The following is a 21,486-nucleotide window of genomic DNA, read 5'->3' on the forward strand; positions in this document are numbered from 1 at the left end:
TGATATCTCATTGTGATTTTAATTTGCATTTCCCTGATGATTAGTGATGTGGAGCATCTTTTCATGTGCCTGTCGGCCATCTGGATTTCTTCTTTAGAGAACTGTCTATTCAGCTCCTGTGCTCATTTTTTAATTGGATTATTTGCTTTATGTTTGTTGAGGTGTGTGAGCTTTTTATATATTTTGGATGTCAATCCTTTATTGGATCCGTCATTTATGAAAATATTCTCCCATATTTTAGGATGCCTTTTTGTTCTATTGATGGTGTCCTTTGCTGTACAGAAGCTTTTTAGCTTGATATAGTCCCACTTATTCATTTTTTATTTTGTTTCCCTTGCCTGGGGAGATATGTTCATTAAGAAGTCGCTCATGTTTATGTCCAAGAGATTTTTGCCTATGTTTTTTTCTAAGAGTTTTATGGTTTCATGACTTATATTCAGGTCTTTGATCCCTATCGAATTTACTCTTATGTATGGGGTTAGACAGTGATCCAGTTTCATTCTCTTACATGTAGCTGTCCAGTTTTGCCAGCACCATCTGTTCAAGAGACTGCCCTTTCCCCATTGTATGTCCATGGCTCCTTTATCATATATTAATTGGCCATATGTGTTTGGGTTAATGTTTGGAGTCTCTATTCTGTTCCACTGGTCTGTGGCTCTGTTCTTGTGCCAGTACCAAATTGTCTTGATTACTGTGGCTTTGTAGTAGAGCTTGAAGTTGGGGAGCGAGATCCCCCTCTACTTTATTCTTCCTTCTCAGGATAGCTTTGGCTATTCTGGGTCTTTGGTGGTTCCATATGAATTTTGAACTATTTGTTCCAGTTCATTGAAGAATGCTGTTGGTAATTTGATGGGATTGCATCGAATCTGTATATTGCTTTGGGCAGCATGGCCATTTTGACGATATTAATTCTTCCCAACCAGGAGCATAGGATGAGTTCCATTTGTTAGTGACCTCTTTAATTTCTCTTAAGAGTGTCTTGCAGTTTTCAGGGTATAGGTCTTTCACTTCTTTGGTTAGGTTTATTCCTAGGTATTTTATTCTTTTTGAGGCTATTGTGAATGGAATTGTTTTCCTGATTTCTCTTTCTATTAGTTCATTGTTAGCGTATAGGAAAGCCACAGATTTCTGTGTGTTAATTTTGCATCCTGCAACTTTGCTGAATTCTGATATTAGTTCTAGTAGTTTTGCAGTGGTCTTTAGAGTTTTTTATGTACACATGTCATCTGCAAAAAGTGACAGTTTAACTTCTTCTTTACCAATCTGGATTCCTTGTATTTCTTTGTTTTGTCTGATTGCTGTGGCTAGGACCTCCACTACTACGTTGAATAATAGTGGGGAGAGTGGGCATCCCTGTCTTGTTCCCGATCTCAGAGGAAAAGCTTTCAGCCTCTCTCTGTTCAGTATGATGTTAGCTGTGGGTTTATCATATATGGCCTTTATTATCTTGAGGTACTTGCCCTCTATGCCCATTTTGTTGAGAGTTTTTATCATGAATCGATGTTGAATTTTGTTGGATGCTTTTTGAGCATCTATAGAGATGATTATGTGGTTTTTGTCCTTTTTGTTGATGTCGTAGATGATGCTGATGGATTTTTGAATGTTGTACCATCCTTGCATCCCTGGGATGAATCCCACTTGGTCATGGTGTATGATACTTTTGATGTAGTTTTGAATTCGGTTTGCTGATATTTTGTTGAGTATTTTTGCATCTACATTCATTGGGGGTGTTGGTCTGTAGTTTTCTTTTTTGTGAGGTCTTTGCCTGGTTTTGGTATTAGGGTGATGTTGGCCTCATTGAATGAGTCGGAACGTATTCCCTCCTTCTATTTTTTGGAAAACTTTAAGGAGAATGGGTATTATGCCTTCTCTGTATGTCTGATAAAATTCCCAGGTAAATGCACCTGGCCTGAGGGTTTTGTTCTTGGGTACTTTTTTGATTACCGCTTCAATTTCGTTGCTGGTAATTGTTCTGTTTAGATTTTCTGTTTCTTTCTGGGTCAGTCTTGGAAGGTTGTATTTTTCTAGGAAGTTGTCCATTTCTCCTAGGTTTTCCAGCTTGTTAGCATATAGGTTTTCATAGTATTCTCTAATAATTCTTTGTATTTCTGTGGGGTCTGTCGTGATTTTTCCTTTATTGTTTCTGATTCTGTTCATGTGTGTTGATTCTCTTTTTCTCTTAATAAGTGTGGCTATAGGCTTACCTATTTTGTTCATTTTTTCAAAGAACCTGCTCTTGGTTTCATTGATTTTTTCTATTGTCTTATTCTCAATTTTATTTATTTCAATAATTGTGACATTAGACTATTCATTTGGGATTGTTCTTCCTTCTTTAAATATGCCTGGATTGCTATATACTTTCCTCTTAAGACTGCTTTCGCTGCGTCCCACAGAAGTTGCGGCTTTGTGTTGTTGTTGTCATTTGTTTCCATATGTTGCTGTATCTCCATTTTAATTTGGTCGTTGATCCATTGATTAGGAGCATGTTGTTAAGCCTCCATGTGTTTGTGAGCCTTTTTGCTTTCTTTGTACAATTTATTTCTAGTTTTACACCTTTGCTGTCTGAAATGTTGGTTGGTAAGATTTTGATCTTTTGGAATTTACTGAGGCTCTTTTTGTGGCCTAGTATGTGGTGTATTCTGGAGAATGTTCCATGTGCACTTGAGAGGAATGTGTATCCTGTTTCTTTTGGATGTAGAGTTCTATAGATGTCTATTAGGTCCATCTGTTCTAGTGTGTTGTTCAGTGCCTCTGTGTCCTTACTTCTTTTCTGTCTGATGGATCTGTCCTTTGGAGTGAATGGTGTGTCAAAGTCTCCCAAAATGAATGCATTGCATTCTATTTCCTCCTTTAATTCTGTTAGTATTTGTTTCACATATATTGGTGCTCCTGTATTGGGTGCATATGTGTTTATAATGGTTATATACTCTTGTTAGACTGAGCCCTTTATCACTATGTAGTGTCCTTCTTTATCTCTTGTTACTTTCTTTGTTTTGAAGTCTATTTTGTCTGATACTAGTATTGTAACACCTGTTTTTTTCTCCCTGCTGTTTCCATGAAATATCTTTCTCCGTCCCTTGACTTTTAATCTGTGCCTACCTTTGGGTTTGAGGTGAGTCTCTTGTAAGCAGCATATAGATGGGTCTTGCTTTTTTATCCATTCTATTACTCTGTGTCTTTTGATTGGTGCATTCAGTCCATTTACATTTTGGGTGATTATTGAAAGATATGTACTTACTGCCATTGCAGGCTTTAGATTCGTGGTTACCAAAGGTTCAACCTTAGCTTGTTGACTACCTTACTGTCTGACTTAACTCACTTATTGAGCTGTTATAAACACAGTCTGATGATTATTTCTTTCCCTTTTTCCTCCTCCTCCATTCTTCATATGTTGGGTCTTTTGTTCTGTGCTCCCATCTAGAGTAGTCCTTCTAAGATACCCTGTAGAGGTGGTTTGTGGGAGGCAAATTTCTTCAACTTTTGCTTGTAAGGGAATTGTTTAATCCCTCCTTCATATTTAAATGATAATCGTGCTGGATACAGTATCCTTATTTCAAGGTCCTTCTGTTTCATTGCATTAAATACATCATGCCATTCTCTTCTGGCCTGTAGGGTTTCTGTTGAGAAGTCTGATGATAGCCTGATGGGTTTTCCTTTGTGGGTGGCCTTTTTTCTCTCTCTGGCTACCCTTAATACTCTGTCCTTGTTCTTGATCTTTGCCGTTTGAATTATTATGTGTCTTGGTGTTGTCCTCTTTGGGTCCCAACTCTTGGGAGTTCTGTGTGCCTCTGTAGTCTGAGCAACTATTTCCTCCCCCAGTTTGTGGAAGTTCTCAGCAATTATTTCTTCAAAGACACTTTCTATCCCTTTTTCTCTCTCTTCTTCCTCTGGTACCCCTATAATGCATATATTGTTCCTTTTGGATTGGTCACACAGTTCTCTTAATATTCTTTCATTCCTGGAGATCCTTTTATCTCTCACTGCATCAGCTTCTATGTGTTCCTGTTGTCTGGTTTCTATTCCATCAATGGCCTCTTGCATCTTATCCATTCTGCTTATAAATCATTCCAGAGTTTGTTTCACTTCTGTAATCTCCGGACATCTGTAATCTCCTTCCGGATGTCTGTAATCTCCATCTGGACTTCATCCCTTAGCTCTTGCATATTTCTCTGCAGGTCTGTCAGCATGTTTATGATTTTTATTTTGAATTCTTTTTCAGGGAGACTGGTTAGGTCTGCCTCTGCAGATCCTTTCTCAGCTGGTGTAGCTATCTTGGACTGGGCTAAATCTTTTTCCTTTTCATGGTGATAGCGGTGGCTGTAGGCAGGTTGCGGTTGTGTCAGCTGGGAGATGAACGTCATTTCTTGCTTGCTGGATGCCTTGCCCTTCTCAGCCGCCTGTGAAGGTTATGCGCACTCCTGGAGCAGCCACCGGGTTAGTCCCCTAAGCTGCTGTGGGCGGGGTCTCCGTCAGAGCAGCGTGGAGCCCTGCAGGGAGTGGCAGGCATGCCAGGTGCGCTCCTCCATGCTAGCAGCACCCCTGCCGGGCTGCTGTGGGACAGCAGCGGCCTTTGGGTTTGGCCTGGGTGGCTGTGTGTTGGGCTGGGATTCTCGTTGGCTTCTGGGAGTGAGCCTACTCCCTCTGGCTCCACTGCAGGTGCGTGCGGGCCTCTACCAGGCTTCTGTGACTCCACTGTCGCCAGTGCGCATGAGCTGCACCCGGGCTGTTTGGTCGCGCTATTGTGGGCTCAGACAGGCTTGTGCTTCCCCTCTGGCGCTGTTGGCTCACGAATCCGCTCGCAGTCCCTTCCAGCGCCTCCGCCCCCAGCGCGCCCCGCCACTGTCCTGCCACTGGGCTGGTGCCTCGGGGTCCGCGCCAGTCAGAGGAACAACTGGCAAGCTGTCCCAGAGTTTAGGGCGCCTAAGTTTCCCCGGAATTCCCAGCTGCCGTCTGAGTGCTCCGGGGCACCCTCATCCAGCTATGGGGTCCCTGTATCTTCAATACTTCCAGAAAACACTCGCTTTTCTTTTGTCTCAGCAGTGCTGGTCGCGGGAATCTGCCCACAGGTTTTTCTTTTCCGTTTCTCTAATATCTAGCACCCTGTGCGTCTTGTGTCTGTGTTCTGGGTGCAGATTTCTAGAGCTGGGTGTTTAGCAGTCCTGGGCTTTCACTCCATTCCCATTCCGACTCCTTTCTTCCCACCAGGTTTTGGGGTGGGGGAGCATTCGGGTTCCACCTGGCCACAGCTTGTATCTTACCCCCTTCATGTGATGTTGATTTCTCACAGATGTAGATGTATCCTGGCTGTTGGACTGCATCAACCAGTGTCTTTTTTAGGAATAGTTGTATTTATTGTAGTTTCATAAATATATGTTTTGGGGAGGAGATTTCCTCTGAACTCACGCTGATATCTTCCCGTGATCCTCTCATTTTTGCTTTTGTTTCCCTTGCCCATGGACATATATTCATGAAGAAGTTGCTCATGTTTAGGTCTATGAGATTTTTGTCTATGTTTTTTTCTAAGAGTTTTATGGTTTCACGACTTACATTCAGGTATTTGATTCATTTTGAATTTACTTTTGTGTATGGGGCTAGACAATGATCCAGTTTCCTTCTCTTACATGTAGCTGTCCAGTTTTGCCAATACCAGCTGTTGAAGAGGCTCTCATTTCTCCCTTGTATATCCATGGCTCTTTTATTGTATATTAATTGAGTATATATGTTTGGGTTAATATCTGGACTCTCTATTCTGTTCCACTGGTCTGTGGCTCTGTTCTTGTGCCAATACCAAATTGTCTTGATTACTGTGGCTTTGTAGTGGAGTTTGAAGTTGGGAAGCGAGATAACCCCTGCTTCATTTTTCCTTCTCAGGATTACTTTGGCTATTAGGAATCTTTTGTCATTCCAAATGAATTTTAGAAGTATATGTTCCAGTTCGTTGAAGAATGCAATATTTTGATAGGGATTGCATTGAATCTGTATATTGCTTTAGGCAGGTTGACCATTTTGACGATATTAATTCTTCCTGGCCAAGAGCATGGGATGAGTTACCATTTGTTAGTGTCCTCTTTAATTTATTTTAAGAGTGTTTTGTAGTTTTCAGGATATAGGCCTTTCACTTTCTTGGTTAGGTTTATTCCAAGGTATTTTATTCTTTTTGATGCAATTGTGAATGGAATTATTTACCTGATTTCTCTTTCTGCTACTTCACCGTTAGTGTATAAGAATGCAGCAGATTCCTGTGTATTAATTTTGTATCCTGAAACTTTGCTGAATTCAGATATTAGATCTAGTAGTTTTGGAGTGGAGTCTTTAGGGTTTTTTATGTACAATATCATGTCATTTGCAAATAGTGACAGTTTGACTTCTTTACCAATCTCGATTCCTTGTATTTCTTTGTTTTGCCTGATTGCCATGGCTAGGACCTCTAGTACTATGTTGAATAAAACTGGGAAGAGTGGGCATCCCTGTCTTGTTCCCAATCTTAAAGGAAAGCTTTCAGCTTCTCACTGTTAAGTATGATGTAGGCTGTGGGTTTGTCATATATGGCCTTTATTATGTTGAGGTACTTTCCCTGTATACCCATTTCGGGTAGTTTCTTTACTATCTAACCATCCAACTTAACTCTCTTATTAAGCTATTATAAACACAGTCTGATAATTCTTTATTTCTCTCCCTTCTTATTCCTCCTCCTCCATTCTTTATATGTTAGGTGTTTTATTCTGTACTCTTTTGTGTTTCCTTTGACTACTTTTGTGAGTAGTTGATTTTATTTTTGCCTTTAATTAGTATTTGGTTGGTCTTCTTTCTTTGGTGTGATTTTATTTTCTCTCTTAACATCTATTTATCCTTAGGAGTGCTTCCATCTAGAGCAATCCCTTTAAAATATCCTGTACAGGTGGTTTATGGGAGGCAAATTCCCTCAACTTTTGTTTGTCTGAGAATTGTTTAATCCCTCCTTCATATTTAAATAATAATCATGCTGAATACAGTATTCTTGGTTCAAGGCCCTTCTGTTTCATTGCATTAAATATATCATGCCATTCTCTTCTGGCCTGTAAAGTTTCTGTTGAGAAGTCTGATGATAGCCTGATGCGTTTTCCTTTGTAAGTAACCTTTTTTCTCTATCTGGCTGCCTTTAATTCTCTGTCATTGCGTTTGATCTTTGCCATTTTAATTATTATATGTCTTGGTGTTTTCCTCCCTGTGTCCCTTTTGTTGGGAGTTCTCTGGACCTCCATGGTCTTAGAGACTATTTCCTCCCCCCCCATCTGGGGAAGTTTTCAGCAATTATTTCTTCAAAGACACTTTCTATCCCTTTTTCTCTCTCTCCTTCTTCTGGTATTCCTATAATGTAAATATTGTTCCGTTTGAATTGATCACACAGTTCTCTTAATATTCTTTCATTCCTGGAGATCCTTTTATCTCTCTCTGCCTCAGCTTCTCTGTGTTCCTGTTCTCTGATTTCTATTCCATTAATGGCCTCTTGTACCTCATCCAATCTGCTTTTAAGTCCTTCCAGAGATTGCTTTATTTCTGTATTCTCCCTCCCAACTGGATCCTTTAGCTCTTGCATATTTCTCTGCAGGTCCTTCAGCATGGTTATGACCTTTATTTTGAATTCTTTTTCAGGAAAATTGGTTAAATCTGTCTCCCCAGGCCCTCTCTCATGGGTTGTCTGGGTAATTCTGGAGTGGACCAGATTCTTTTGCCTTTTCATGGCAATAGAGGTAGCTGTAGGCAGGTAGCAGGTGTGTCAGCTGGGAGAACAAAGTCCTTTTCTGTTTTCTGGTCGCCTTGCCCTTCTCCGCTGACTGTGTCAGTTACCCACACTCCTGGAGCAGCCTCATGGTTATCCAGTTGCAGAGACCTGCTTGCAGATTTTGCATCCCTGATTCTCTAATATCCAGCACACCATGCACTGTGTGTCTGCACTCCCGGTGCTGTTTACTAGAGCTGGTTGTTTAGCATCCTGGGCTTTCACTCCCTTCCTGCTCTGACTCCTTTCTTCCTGCCGGGGAGCTGGGGTGGGGGCGCGCTCGGGTCCCGCCGGGCCGCGGCTTGTATTTTACCCCCTTCATGAGCTGCTGAGTTCTCGCAGATGTAGATGTAGCCTGGCTTTGTACTGTATCCACTGGTCTGTCTTTTAGGAATAGTTGTACTTGTTGTATTTTCAAAAATATGTATGGTTTTGTGAGGAGGTTTCCACTGCCCTACTCATGGCCATCATGGCTTCTCCTCCATCTTTTCTTTTCTTCTTGATTAGATTCAGGTTAAATATATTTGGGAGAAATAGTACATGCATACTTGCCATTATTGTCATATCAGGAGGCACAATCATATCAGTTTATGTTATTGGTGAAGGGCAGAGTTTAATCATAATACAGATCACTTGTATTAAGGGGGTATGTGTCAGATTACTTCATTGGAAAGCCTTTTTTCCTTTTTTGATAAGTAATCTATAGGTTTATGCTTTGAGACGTTGTGGCTGTCCTGGTCCCTAATAACCTTTCTCTTGGTGGTGTTAATTTGCTTATTGATTTAATCCATGGTTTCCCCATGGGTCTACTGATGGATGCCAGTATACCTGTGAAGCCCAGGATATTTTGTATATGTATTTTAACAGGAATATGGTCCATGACCCTCAGAATATCTGAAAAAAATCTTTCCTCCCTGTTTTTGAGGTGCATTCTACAAGTTTCTGCACATCAGAGAGTCTGTTATAAGTAGTAGGTTTCTAAGTTGGGAACCAACAGTGTTCATCTAATTTTCCTAATTATCTAGCCCAGCATCATTTACAGCTGGGTACTTAAGTTATGTTGTTTGTTTGAGAATGCTTTATTCTGACCTCTCCCTTATCCTGAGCCAAGCATTTGGATCTTGTTTAGTATAAACTGTCCTAGAAAATATAGTAAAGGGGCTTAATACCCTGGTTTTGGGTGTTCTGTTTGAAGATTTTTGGGCACAGCAAAATACGAATTGTGTCTCTGTTGACACTGAAGTAAATATAGATCAGCTGGAATTGAATTAAAATGGCAATATATGCTTGAGTTGCCTGATTACCAGTTCTATCAATAAGACTTTTTTCACAAGTGTAAAATAGGTCTTTTTGACTGTGTGACAGTAGGGTCCAGCAGGTGATTTTAGGGATACTTGCATCCATTTTTAGCCTAATATGGAATAGCTGTAGAAGTAATTAGTTCTTGACTTTCCCTATTCAATCAGGAGAGCAATATAGAATTAATCATGGCAACTGCCAATGAGGTGTGTTTTGTTTCATATATTGATTAGCCTGTTGGCAATATTGGTTTGTCTTACATGAAAAAGTATCTGTCATTTGAGTGGCTGATAATAAGAGCTAACATTGGAATATTATACTTTTAAAAATACACATTATACCATTTAACCCAGAAGATGATTCTGCGAAAGTAGATATTTTATTCTAATTACACGGTAGGGAAAAAAAGGCTTAGTTCAAATAGCCAACATTAAACAGCTTGTAAGGAGCCCAAATTCCTTGCCCTTTCTGTCTTAACCAGTCTAAAAGGTAAAGATGTTCTAGAGAATCTAAATGTGAACAAAGCCTTTGCTCTCAAGAATCTTTTAAATCCAACAAGTCTGTCTTATGAATATTATAGACAACAAATCACGAGAAGAGCAAAAAAGTACAGAAAAGGGCAGCCTCCGAATATAAGGTCAAGGTTGGTATGATGGAGGTGACATTTGGGGCAGAAAAAGAATGACCAAAAACATGGAGATGGGAAAGCATAGGGCTTATCGTGGGAGAGGAAACAGTCTGGTCTAGCTGGAGCATGAGCTGCATGAAACAAAGTAAAAGAAAGTAGTGGAAGCTAGACCTAAAAGACAGGTTAGGAGCTAGACCTGAAAGAGATTGTGAAGGACCTTGAATGCTGTGCTATGGAAAAACTTCATTCTTTGAGCAGGAAATGAAAAATACCGCCCTATAGAAGAGCAATAATAATCATAATAAATACTGAAAATTTCAAGTTAGGACTCAGCTAATCTCTTAACATGTTACCTCATAAATGCCTCACAAGAACTATGAACAAGTATACTATGCCCATTTTACAGATGTTACATTGAGGCTCAGCAAGGGTAAGTAAGTTTGCAAATGTCAGACAGTTGTTGCTGGATCTAGAACTCAGACTGGGCTCTGTCAGCTTCCAAAAAGCCTTTTCTATTTACCACTATGTTGTCATTTCTTTGATCAGATCACCTGCTAAATTCTTACTTCTCTTGTAAACAATATGGTTATAGGAAAAAAAATTTTTCAAAGTTCTGAAAACTTGCCCATACATGATCACTACCAAACCTGACTTGTACTACTCTCTAATTTGGGACCAAGCTGATGGAAATTGAAGAGTTGGATGGTGTTTTGTTTACATGTCTTGTGACATCAGTACATGCTCATAGCAAATATTTTTGTTTTCATTGGAAGCCAGCAAATATTAAGGTTTCATCAAAACCTTATTGGCTTTAAGTAAATCTTAGATCAGGTAAAGCTTAGTTAGGAGCATTTTAATATGCATAAAGGAATTATTTTTTTTTCTAGCCAAACATGTTTCTTCTCTGTAGGGTTTCTACTGAGAAATATAAAAGAAAATGACTACTGATGAAGGTGCCAAGAACAATGGAGAAAACCCAGCAGCAGCTGTTGCTGAACGGGGAGAGGATATTACCTCCAAAAAAGATAGAGGAGTATTAAAGGTAAGGCCACATGGGTGAATGACATATAAGAAAATTTGCTGTCTGGAAAGATTATTTATAAAAAAATATTTGTTTTTTTTGGCTGGAGGTGGAGGTGAATAATGTTTGAGGCTTACTAAGTGCCAACCAGTACAGCTAAATTCTCATTTCATCTTTATTTCATAACTTGAGGTTTATTTCTAATCTCAGGTTATAGATGGCAGAACTGAGGCCAAGCTAGGTAAATTAACTTGCCCAGTAGCTGTATCTTGGTAAGTGCAGATCTGGGGTTCAAGTCCAAGTTATGTCTGACTCCAAAAGGCTGTGTCTTCCTATCAGCAGAGTATACAAATGGGTTATTATTTTAATATAATATTTAAATATACTAAAGCAATCTAATGACAACTCAAAAAGACTTACTTAAAGGAAAAAAAAAGACTAACTTGCAAAGTTCAAAAGAATTTGTTTTTACATACAAATTGTGTTCCTATGTGCAGTGAAGGTATTTTTTGAGGTTTCATCAGAGAATATATCTTTTTGAATTGGCTTTCTTCATCAAAATACTTTATATTTTTTCCCTCTGTAATCATAATCATTTTTGTATTTTTTAATTTGTATCTCACTATAGTCTTGTGAGGCAGTCAGCACCTGTTGATTCTTCCATTTATATACGAAACATATATATTTATATTTCATGTAAGTAAATAAACTGAAGCTGAGAGTTAAATGATTTTAATCATATTAAGTCATTATTTCTCCAATGCTGTTACATGTAGAAGTTTTATATAGTTGAGTTAATTTTTTTGGCTAAAAAGATTATCTTATACATTCTAAATATTACCATTAAGCTGAGTTTTAATATCTTTTTGAGTCAACACTAGTAAATGAGAATTTTTTAGTTTGTTTTGTCTGATCTTGTTTATGTGAAAACTTCTTCCTGTGCCTGTTTATTACTAATTTGCGATGTGCTAAGCCAAATTTTGGAGACTTGCAACTATACAATAAGGGCTTTATGCTGTAGATTTATATCATGATATCTTCTTTCAGAGGGCTTATCAACCTTATAGCTATATGAATTATTCATCTCTAACTCCAGGATGTTTCTAGAGATAGTGGAAACTCTGTAGGCTGTCCTTAGCATCTCCCTACCTCGATTTAAGTCCTTCTTTTTCATCTTCAGAGCACCCATACAAAAAACATAGTCCCCAACTAGCCTCAGACTTGGATTTGTTCTAGAAAATAAACCTAATAAGATTTTTAGGCTTATAAAAAACATTTTGAGATTGTAAACTCTTTAAATAATATTTACCACTGTCTAGAGCCTCAGGTTTCACCATGGGACTTTTGGTTGAGATTAAATAAATCTGCTAACTTTGTGTCCTGGGGCAATGTACTTAACCTCTCTGTGAGGAGGTTTCCTCATGTGTAAAATTGAGACAGTAATATTATTTCATAGAGTTATCAGGATGACATTAAGCATTTAGCACATTGCCTCACCTATTGTAATCTTATTAAAGAACTATTATATATATATTTTTAAGACCAACCCAGGTCTCGGAAGCCAGTAACTACCCCAGAAAGTTAAAATTATGTTGTGGAGCTTACATTTTTTTTAATGATTCAAGACTAGACTAGATTGTATCCTAAGACAAGTCCAGATTCAGGCATACGTTCATTCTGCTGGGGAAACCTCAAGTGATACCACAATCATTTGCTGGTATGGATAGCTGTCTTGACTCCTTGATAGCCATTCATCCCATATTCCCAAATTCTTGTTTATAGTCTTAGAGTTGCAGATCCCCTCCACGTGAGGTTCAGATGCTCCATGCATTTCATGAACATGAGCACTTAGAATATTGTATGATTTCTTTCAGATTAATTTTTTGAAACTTTTTTTCCCTAGAAAAGGGAAGAACAGTAATTATTCTTTTTTTTTGAAGTAGCTCTTTAATTTTTTAAATGAACAATGATTTTTTTCATCTTTATTGAGATATAATTGACATAAATTAGGTATGTTTCAGATACAGCCATTCTGGTATGAGGTGGTATCTCATTGTAATTTGACTTTCTTTTCCCAGAACTGACCAACTGCATCAGTGGCTTGCTCTGCAAGAACAAAATAAATATATTGGGTATTAGGAAAGCTAAATATTTTTCAGCTTTGAGCTTTTTGGCATTTCCTTTACCAAAACACAAGTCACTCAGTATCGTATCAAACTGGGAGATTTTAATGCCAAAGCATGGGGCATTAAACCACAGAAGCAGGATCTATTGGTTAGTTATTTTGAGGCAATAGTGTGATCAACAATAAAATTAAACTTAGCATTAAATATTTAGAGTAGTATAGGTCAATTTTCTACTGGTGAAGGGTATGTATGGAGAGAACTGGAAGGGAGGCCTTTGGAAAGGACTGATGATAATTTTCAAATCTGCCTGGGTGATGTAGAATGGACTATGTGTGACCTTTTTATTCTCTGATTAGAAGAAGTTCCACCTCCTTTTTTCATGTTTTTTTTTTCTAGATTATCAAAAGAGAGGGAAATAGTGAGGAAACACCAATGTTTGGAGACAAAGTTTATGTCCATTACAAAGGAAAACTGTCAAACGGAAAGAAGTTTGACTCCAGTCATGATAGAAATGAACCATTTATCTTTAGTCTTGGCAAAGGTAAGAGGGTATTTTCGAGTTGTGTTTTGCTTAGATTTATTACCAATTATAATATATAGGAGCTAGAGGATCCTATTCTTGCCTCCAAAATGAGGATATTTTAGATCACTGTTTCTCAAAGTGTGGTCTGTGGAGCCCTGAGATCGTTCTAGTGGGTCTATAATGTCAAAATTATTTTCTAAGATGTTTATCTTTATACTATGTTGACACTTGAACTGATGGTACCAAAGCTACAGTGTTAAGAACTGCTGGGACTCACAATAGCACCAAACTATGCCAGTAATCATGTATTTGTCACTGCCCTCATTCACTGTTTAAATAAGAAAAATGGAAAGCCAGCTTTACTTAAGAATGTTCTTGATAAACTGCAAAAAAATATTAATTTTGTAAAATCCTCATCTTTGAGTTCACATCGTTTTGGATGTTTGTCACAGAGGGAAGCACACACAGCACTCCGCATTCCCAGTGCTTGGGTATCTCAAGAAAAAGCACGCATGCACTTGCTTAATTGAGAGCTGAACTGGTTGCATTTTATTTTTCATTAGGCACTATTATCACTCAAAAGGGCAAACTAGAATTATTCAGATCTGATTACTCAGTATTTGGCAGATATTTTTTGAAAATGAATAAAGTGAGCCTGACACTTGAAGGAAAACAACTGACAATATTTGTTACCATTGGGTTTTCAAGCGAAAATTACAAATTTTAGAAAATTTGTATCTGCCACTGTAAGCTTGACAGTGTCCCAAAACTTAAAAGACTTCTGATGAGATCAATGTGTATTAATGAATGTGATTTTTAAAATATTATTCAATGAAATGTGTTAACATTTGGAAGATCTGTGTAACTCAGAGAACCAGTATTTTCCCAATGATCAATGCAAGATGTTACAAAATCACACATGGGTAAAAGATCCATTCACTGTGCAAGCTAGACCAATGGATTTTAATGTAGTATAATGTGAGAAGTTCATTGATATGCTTTCAGATTCCATATTGCAGCTAACCTTTTTGAAAATGTTACTTGTCCAGTTTTGATGTAGTATCAGATGATTATATTAATGATTATCTGAAAAGGCTATTAAAGTACTCCCACCTTTTCCAACTACCTATCTTTGTGTGTTTGTATTTTTTCCATATACTTCAACCAAAATTGCAACAGATAAATGCAACGGTAGGTATGACAATCCAGTTGTCTTTTATGAAGTCAGATACATATACTTTGTAAAATTATAAGACAATGCCAGTTTTCTAATATTTTTTGTTTTGGAAAATACCGTTATTTTCATAAAGATAGATTCTTTATGTTAACATATAATGAAGTTATTTTTTTTAATGAATTGGTAAAGAACTATTTTTCTTAATTTTTAATTTCTTAATCATAAATATCAATGGATATGTCATATAAAAGCTCTTTGGGACCCTCAATTTTTAAACTAAAGGGCTCCTGAGGAAAAAAAAGGTTGAAAATTATTTTTTTCAAGTCTTAAATGTGATTTTTACTAGTCTCTTCTCAAATACTTTTAAATATCTTCAGTTAATTTTGTCTTTTTAAAAAATCTCATAAGAAAAATAATACCTCCTACAAAGAATTACGCTTTGTGGACCATGTGGCTTGTCGGAGGTTAGTGGCTGAATTACAATGTCTTTTTATTCTTATCTGCCAGAGATATAACACACTTCTAGTTCATTCCCAGATTAAGTGTGGGTGAAAAGGGGTAATCCCCTTATCCACCACCATGACTCAGTGTCGACTAAAATTCCATTCTTTTTCTGACTTCACACCATAGTTGAATTGTTGCCTTAACAGTGTGATCTGTGAAATAATATAACATGTGAGGAACTAAGGAGTTAAATTCTTTGTGCCTCTCTGCTCCTTTGTCTTCCCTGGTACTCCTCAGCATTTGTGTTTCCGGGTGACTTCTGCTTCCTGTCCAGCTGTACTCACCAAACTCTAATGCTGGTTGTGCCACTTCTGACTTCTCCTGTGGGTCCTCAGTGAGTTAATGGCTCTTGTGAGAGATTAATCTTGTGTTTTGTTAAGATAGCTATCAAAATAAAATGCAGATTGTTTTTCTTGCCCCAGCAGATAATGATGACAGTTAAATTAGAATTTTTTTCCTTTTTGTTGATTTGGGATGTGAACCTCTCAGGGCCACCAGCATGGCTATGGCATCACATTGAATTTAGGTGGTCTCCAAGTAAATGACCTCATCAGAGATTTTTGTTCCCACTGCCCCCCAAATTCTTACTCTTCCCTTTGATTTTCTATCTTGAAGAAGGTGGTAGATTTAGGGTAACAGGTCTTCTCTTGGCAATTATCTTTGCATGTAGTCTTAAGAATTGGTGAGAATTTATACTGTCAGATTTTCTCAGTGAAACACACTATGGTGAGTGAGTCTTTCATGTTTCCTAGAATTTTGAGCAGAGAGAAAAGAGGCAACTTTCAGTTGACTTGGTACCTATGATACCTATGACACACCGATCTAGACACAGAATTGTCTCATGGGAAGAGCATCCATCTGGCTCAGGAAGCCAGGACTCCTGTCTTTGCTCATTCCTGTGGTATGTAAACACAAGTAAGCCACCTAATCTTCTCTGCTCCTGTAAAAAGGAGGGGTCTGTAGAAGAGCTTCAGGATTAATCCTGAGTCTATGATTTCATTCTTGTACCTTCTGTAAAGAGCACAGGAACAACAACAACAAAAGACTAAAACCAATAGAAAGAAAGAGGCTTTACAGGTCCCCTTATGATGATACTTAGACACATGAGAAAAGAGCAATACCCTGCTGGTTGAACTTCTGTAACATAATGTGTTCAGTTGCCTATATAACAAACATTGGTTAAGCAGTTCATAATTTTATACTTAGATGTTATAGCAGTAGCTACTTCATCAAAGTGAAGAAAAATAATATAAACGAGCTGCAGCATAAATATTGTACATTGACCTCTCTTGATTCCTTATATTGTACCTCTCCCAAGGAAATAAATAGGAATATTTCATTGGAAAGTCACACTTCAGGATTCTTTTGTGATTTTAGTATTTAAAATAGAATTGTGCTTATCTGTAAGTATTACAGAGCTCATCTGTAAAAATTGCACTAAAAAATATACACTATACATACATAAATTTGAGCTATACCTGCATATTGATATTATGTGTCTGATGCCCTTTCTATCCTATCTTTTAAACTCTGTTTACTTCCCTCATCTGTATAGTGATGATGATAGTGGTATATACTAATATTGAGGATTAAATAAGATATTGCATGCCATTGCTTGGCACTCGGCCTAACACATAGTAAGCACTCAAATATTTATTACTGTTGTTACAGTATTAGGATTATTGGTTGGCATTATAATGGAATGACAAGAACTGTGTTATAGCAGTTTGGGACCTAACTGTTTACTACACCTGTGTACAAACCTTTTGAAGCAATGCTTAACTATCTTTTAGCCCCAGGAAATCTGGAAAGACAAAAATTGAATCAGTCTAAGACAATTGATTATTAACCATTACAGAATATGTTACAGAATTAGAATGAAGAGATGATGGTTTTTCTCATTGAGTTTTCTTTTTTTTTTTTAATTAAGTATCATTGATACACAATCCTACAGTGGTTTCACATGAGCTACATTGTGGTTATTACATTCACCCATGTTATCAAGTCCCCTCCACCACCACACTCCATTGCACTTACTGTCCATCAGCATAGTAAGATACTATAGAGTCACTACTTGTCTTCTCTGTGCTATGCTGCCTTCCTTGTGACCCCTCTACATTATTGTGCTAATCATAATGCCCCTTATTGCCCTTCTCCCTCCCTTCCCACTCACCTTCCCTACCCGCTTCCCTGTGGTAACCGCTAGTCCCTTCTTGAAGTCTGTGAGTCTGCTGCTGTATTGTGTCTTCAGTTCTGCTTTGTTGTTTTACTCCACAAATGACTGAAATCATTTGGTACTTGTCTGACTTCTCTGCCTGGCTTATTTCACTGAGCATAATGCCCTCTAGCTCTATCCATGTTGTGACAAGTGGTAGGATTTGTTTTCTTCTTATGGCTGAATAATATTATTGTATATATGTACCACATCTTCTTTATCCATTCATCTACTGATGGACACTTGGGTTGCTTCCATATCTTGGCTATTGTAAATAGTGCTGCAATAAACAGGGGTGCATATGTCTTTTTGAATCTGGGATCTTGTTTTCTTTGGGTAAATTCCTAAGAGTGGAATTCCTAGGTCAAATGGTATTTCTATTTTTAGTTTTTTGAGGAACCTCCATATTGTTTTCCACAATGGTTGAACTAATTTACATTCCCACCAACACTATAGAAGGGTTCCCCTTTCTCTGCATACTCACCAGCATTTGTTGTTGCTTGTCTTTTGGATGTTGGCTATCCTAACTGGTGTGAGGTGATATCTCATTGTGGTTTTAATTTGCATTTCAAGGATGATTAGCGATATGGAGCATCTTTTCATGTGCCTGTTGGCCATCTCAATTTCTACTTTGGAGAATTATCTGTTCCGCTCCTCTGCCCATATTTTAATCACGTCATTTGCTTTTTTGGGTGTTGAGGCACGTGAATTCTTTATATATTTTGAATGTTAACTCCTTATCGGATATGTCATTTGCGAATATATTCTCCCGTACTGTAGGATGTCTTTTTGTTCTACTGACTTTGCTGTACAGAATTTTTAGTTTGATGTAATCCCATTTGTTCATTTTTGCTTTTGTTTCCCTTGCCTGAGGAGATATGTTCATGAAAAAGTTGCTCATGTTTATATTCAAGAGAGATTTGCCTGTGTTTTCTTCTAGGAATTTTATGGTTTCATGACTTACATTCAGGTCTTTGATCCATTTCAAGTTTACTTTTGTGTATGGAGTTAGACAGTAATCCAGTTTCATTCTCTTAAATGTAGCTGTCCAGTTTTGCCAACACCAGTTGTTTAAGAGGCTATCATTTCCCCATTGTATATCCATGGCTCCTTTATTGTATATTAATTGGCCATATATGTTTGGGTTTCTATCAGGGCTCTGTGTTCTGTTCCATTGCTCTATGGGTCTGTTCTTGTGCCAGTACCAAATTGTTTTGATTGCTGTGGCTTTGTAGTAGATCTTGAAGTTGGGGAGCATAATCTCCCCTGTTTTATTCTTCCTTCTCAGGATTGCTTTGACTCTTTGGGATATTTTGTGGTTCTATATGAATTTTAGAACTATTTGTTCTAGTTCCTTGAAGAATACTATTGGAATTTTGCTAGGGATTACATTGAATCTGTAGATTGCTTTAGGCAGGATGGCCATTTTGACAATATTAATTCTTCCTATCCATGAGCACAGCATGTATTTCCATTTATTGGTGTCTTCTTTAATTTCTTTCATGAGTTGTCTTGTAGTTTGCAGGGTATAGGTCTTTCACTTCCTTGGTTAGGTTTATTCCTAGGTATTTTATTCTTTTTGATGCAATTTTAAATGGAATCGTTTTCCTGATTTCTCTTTCTTCTAGTTCATCATTAGTATATAGGAATGACACCAATTTCTGTGTATTGATGTTCCTGCAACTTTGCTGAATTCAGTTACTAGTTCTCGTATTTTTGGGGTGGATTTTTTAGGGCTTTTTATGTACACCATCATGTCATCTGCAAACAGTGACAGTTTAACTTCTTCCTTACCAATCTGGATGCCTTTTATTTCTTTGTGTTGTTTGATTGCCATGGCTAGGACCTACAGGATTATGTTGAATAAAAGTAGGGAGAGTGGGTATCCTTGTCTTGTTTCCAGTCTTAGAGGAAAAGCTTTCACCTTTTCGCTATTAAGTATGATGTTGGCTGTGGGCTTGTAATATATGGCCTTTATTGTGTTGAGGTGCTTGCCCTCTATACCCATTTCATTGAGAGTTTTTGTCATGAATGGATGTTGAATTTTGTCCAATGCTTTTTCAGCATCTATTGAGATGGTCATGTGAGTTTTGTCCTTCTTTTTGTTGATATGGTATATGATGTTGATGGATTTTCAAATACTGTACCATCCTTGCATCCCTGGGATAAATCCTACTTGATCATTATGGATGATCTTCTTTTTTTCTTTTTTTAGTATGGTTAATGTACAATTACTTGAACAACATTATGGTTACTAGACTCCCCCTATTATCAAGTCCCCCCCACCTACCCCATTACAATCACTGTCCATCAGCATAGTAAGATGCTATACAATCATTACTTGTCTTCTCTGTATATACTGCCTTTCCCGTGTGCCCCCCATCCCCGCTATATTATGTGGTGCTAATCATAAAGCCCCTTTTTCCCCCTTATGCCTCCCTTCCCACCCATCCTCCCCAGTCCCTTTCCCTTTCGTAACTGTTAGTCCATTCTTGGGTTCTGTGAGTCTGCTGCTGTTTTGTTCCTTCAGTTTTTTCTTTGTTCTTATACTCCACATATGAGTGAAATCATTTGGTACTTGTCTTTCTCTGCCTGGCTTATTTCATTGAGCATAATACCTTCTAGCTCCATCCCTGTTGTTGCAAAGGGTAGGATTTGTTTTCTTCTTATGGCTGAATAATATTCCATTCTGTATATGTACCACATCTTCTTTATCCATTCATCTACTGATGGACACTTAGGTTGCTTCCATTCCTTGGCTATTGTAAATAGTGCAGCGATAAACATAGGGATGCATATATCTTTTTCAAACTGGGATGCTGCATTCTTAGGGTAAATTCCTAGGAGTGGAATTCCTGGATCAGGATGATCTTTTTGATGCATGTTCAAATTCAGTTTGCTAATATTTTGTTGAGTATTTTTGCATCTCAGTTCATCAGGGATATTGGTCTATAATTCTCTTTTTTGTGTGGTTTCTTTGCCTGGTTTTGGTATTAGAGTGATGCTAGCCTCATAGAATGAGTTTGGAAGTGTTCTCTCCTCTCCTACTTTTTGGAAAACTTTAAGGAGGATGAGTATTAGGTCTTCTCTAAGTGTTTGATAAAATTCATCAATGAAGCCATCTGGTCCAGGATTTTTGTTGTTGGGTGGTTTTTTGATGACCAGTTCAGTTTCATTGCTGGTAACTGGTCTGTTTAGATTTTTTGTTTCTTCCTGGGTCAGCCTTGGAAGGTTATGTTTTTTAGGAAGTTGTGCATTTCTTCTAGGTTATCCAATTTGTTAGCATATACTTTTTCATAGTATTCTCTAATAATTCTTTGTATTTCTGTGGTGTCCGTGGTGATTTTTCCTTTCTCGTTTTTGTTTCTGTTTATGTGTGTACACTCTCTTTTTTTCTTGATAAGTCTGGCTAGGGCTTTATCTATTTTGTTTATTTTCTCGACGAAACAGCTCCTGGTTTCATTGATTCTTTCTCTTGTATTTTTCTTCATTTTATTTATTTCTGCCCTGATCTTTATTTAATGTACCTCCTTCTACTGACTTTGGGCCTCATTTGTTCTTCTTTTTCTAGTTTCATTAATTGTGAGTTTAGACTGTTCATTTGGAATTGTTCTTTCTTCAGGTAAGCCTGTATTCCTATATACTTTCTTCTTAGAATTGCCTTCCCTGCATCCCACAGATTTTTTGGGTATTGAGTTGTTGTTTTCATTTGTCTCCATATATTGCTTGATTTCTGTTTTTATTTGGGCATTGATGCATTGATTATTTAGGAGCATGTTGTTAAGCCTCCATGTGTTTGTGGACATTTTTGTTTTCTTTGTGTAATTTTTTCTAGTTTCATACCTTTGTTGTCTGAGAAGCTGGTTGGTAAAATTTCAGTTCTTCTGAATTTACTTGAGACTCTTGTTGTGTCCTTGTATGTCACTATCCTTGAAAATGTTCCATGTGCGCTTGAGAAGAATGTATATCCTGTTGCTTTTGGGTGGAGTGTTCTGTAGATGTCTGTTAGGTCCATCTGTTCTAATGTGTTGTTCAGTGTCTCTGAGTCCCTACTTATTTTCTGTCTGGTTGATCTATCCTTTGGAGTGAGTGGTGTCTTGAAGTATCCTAAAATGAATGAATTGCATTCTATTTCCCCCTTTAATTCCATTAATATTTGTTTCACATATATAGGTGTTCCTCTGTTGGGTGTATAGATATTTATAATGGTTATATCCTCTTGTTGGGCTGACCC

The 21,486-nt window shown here is 37.7% G+C and overlaps 1 protein-coding gene across 3 annotated transcripts in view; it reads left to right on the forward strand.

The window, feature by feature from the left end:
• LOC108388152 (peptidyl-prolyl cis-trans isomerase FKBP5) overlaps positions 1–21,486 on the forward strand; it is a 133,672-nt gene that overhangs the window by 56,497 nt on the left and 55,689 nt on the right. For all 3 annotated transcript variants that reach the window (XM_073224013.1, XM_073224012.1, XM_073224014.1), the window contains 2 exons: positions 10,597–10,728; positions 13,230–13,374. In XM_073224013.1, the coding sequence (XP_073080114.1) occupies positions 10,624–10,728; positions 13,230–13,374 (250 nt within the window). In that variant the 5' untranslated portion in view covers positions 10,597–10,623. The remainder of the gene's footprint in view (positions 1–10,596; positions 10,729–13,229; positions 13,375–21,486) is intronic.

This window comes from Manis javanica, chromosome 16 (assembly GCF_040802235.1).
Source record: "Manis javanica isolate MJ-LG chromosome 16, MJ_LKY, whole genome shotgun sequence".
Lineage (NCBI taxonomy): Eukaryota > Metazoa > Chordata > Mammalia > Pholidota > Manidae > Manis > Manis javanica.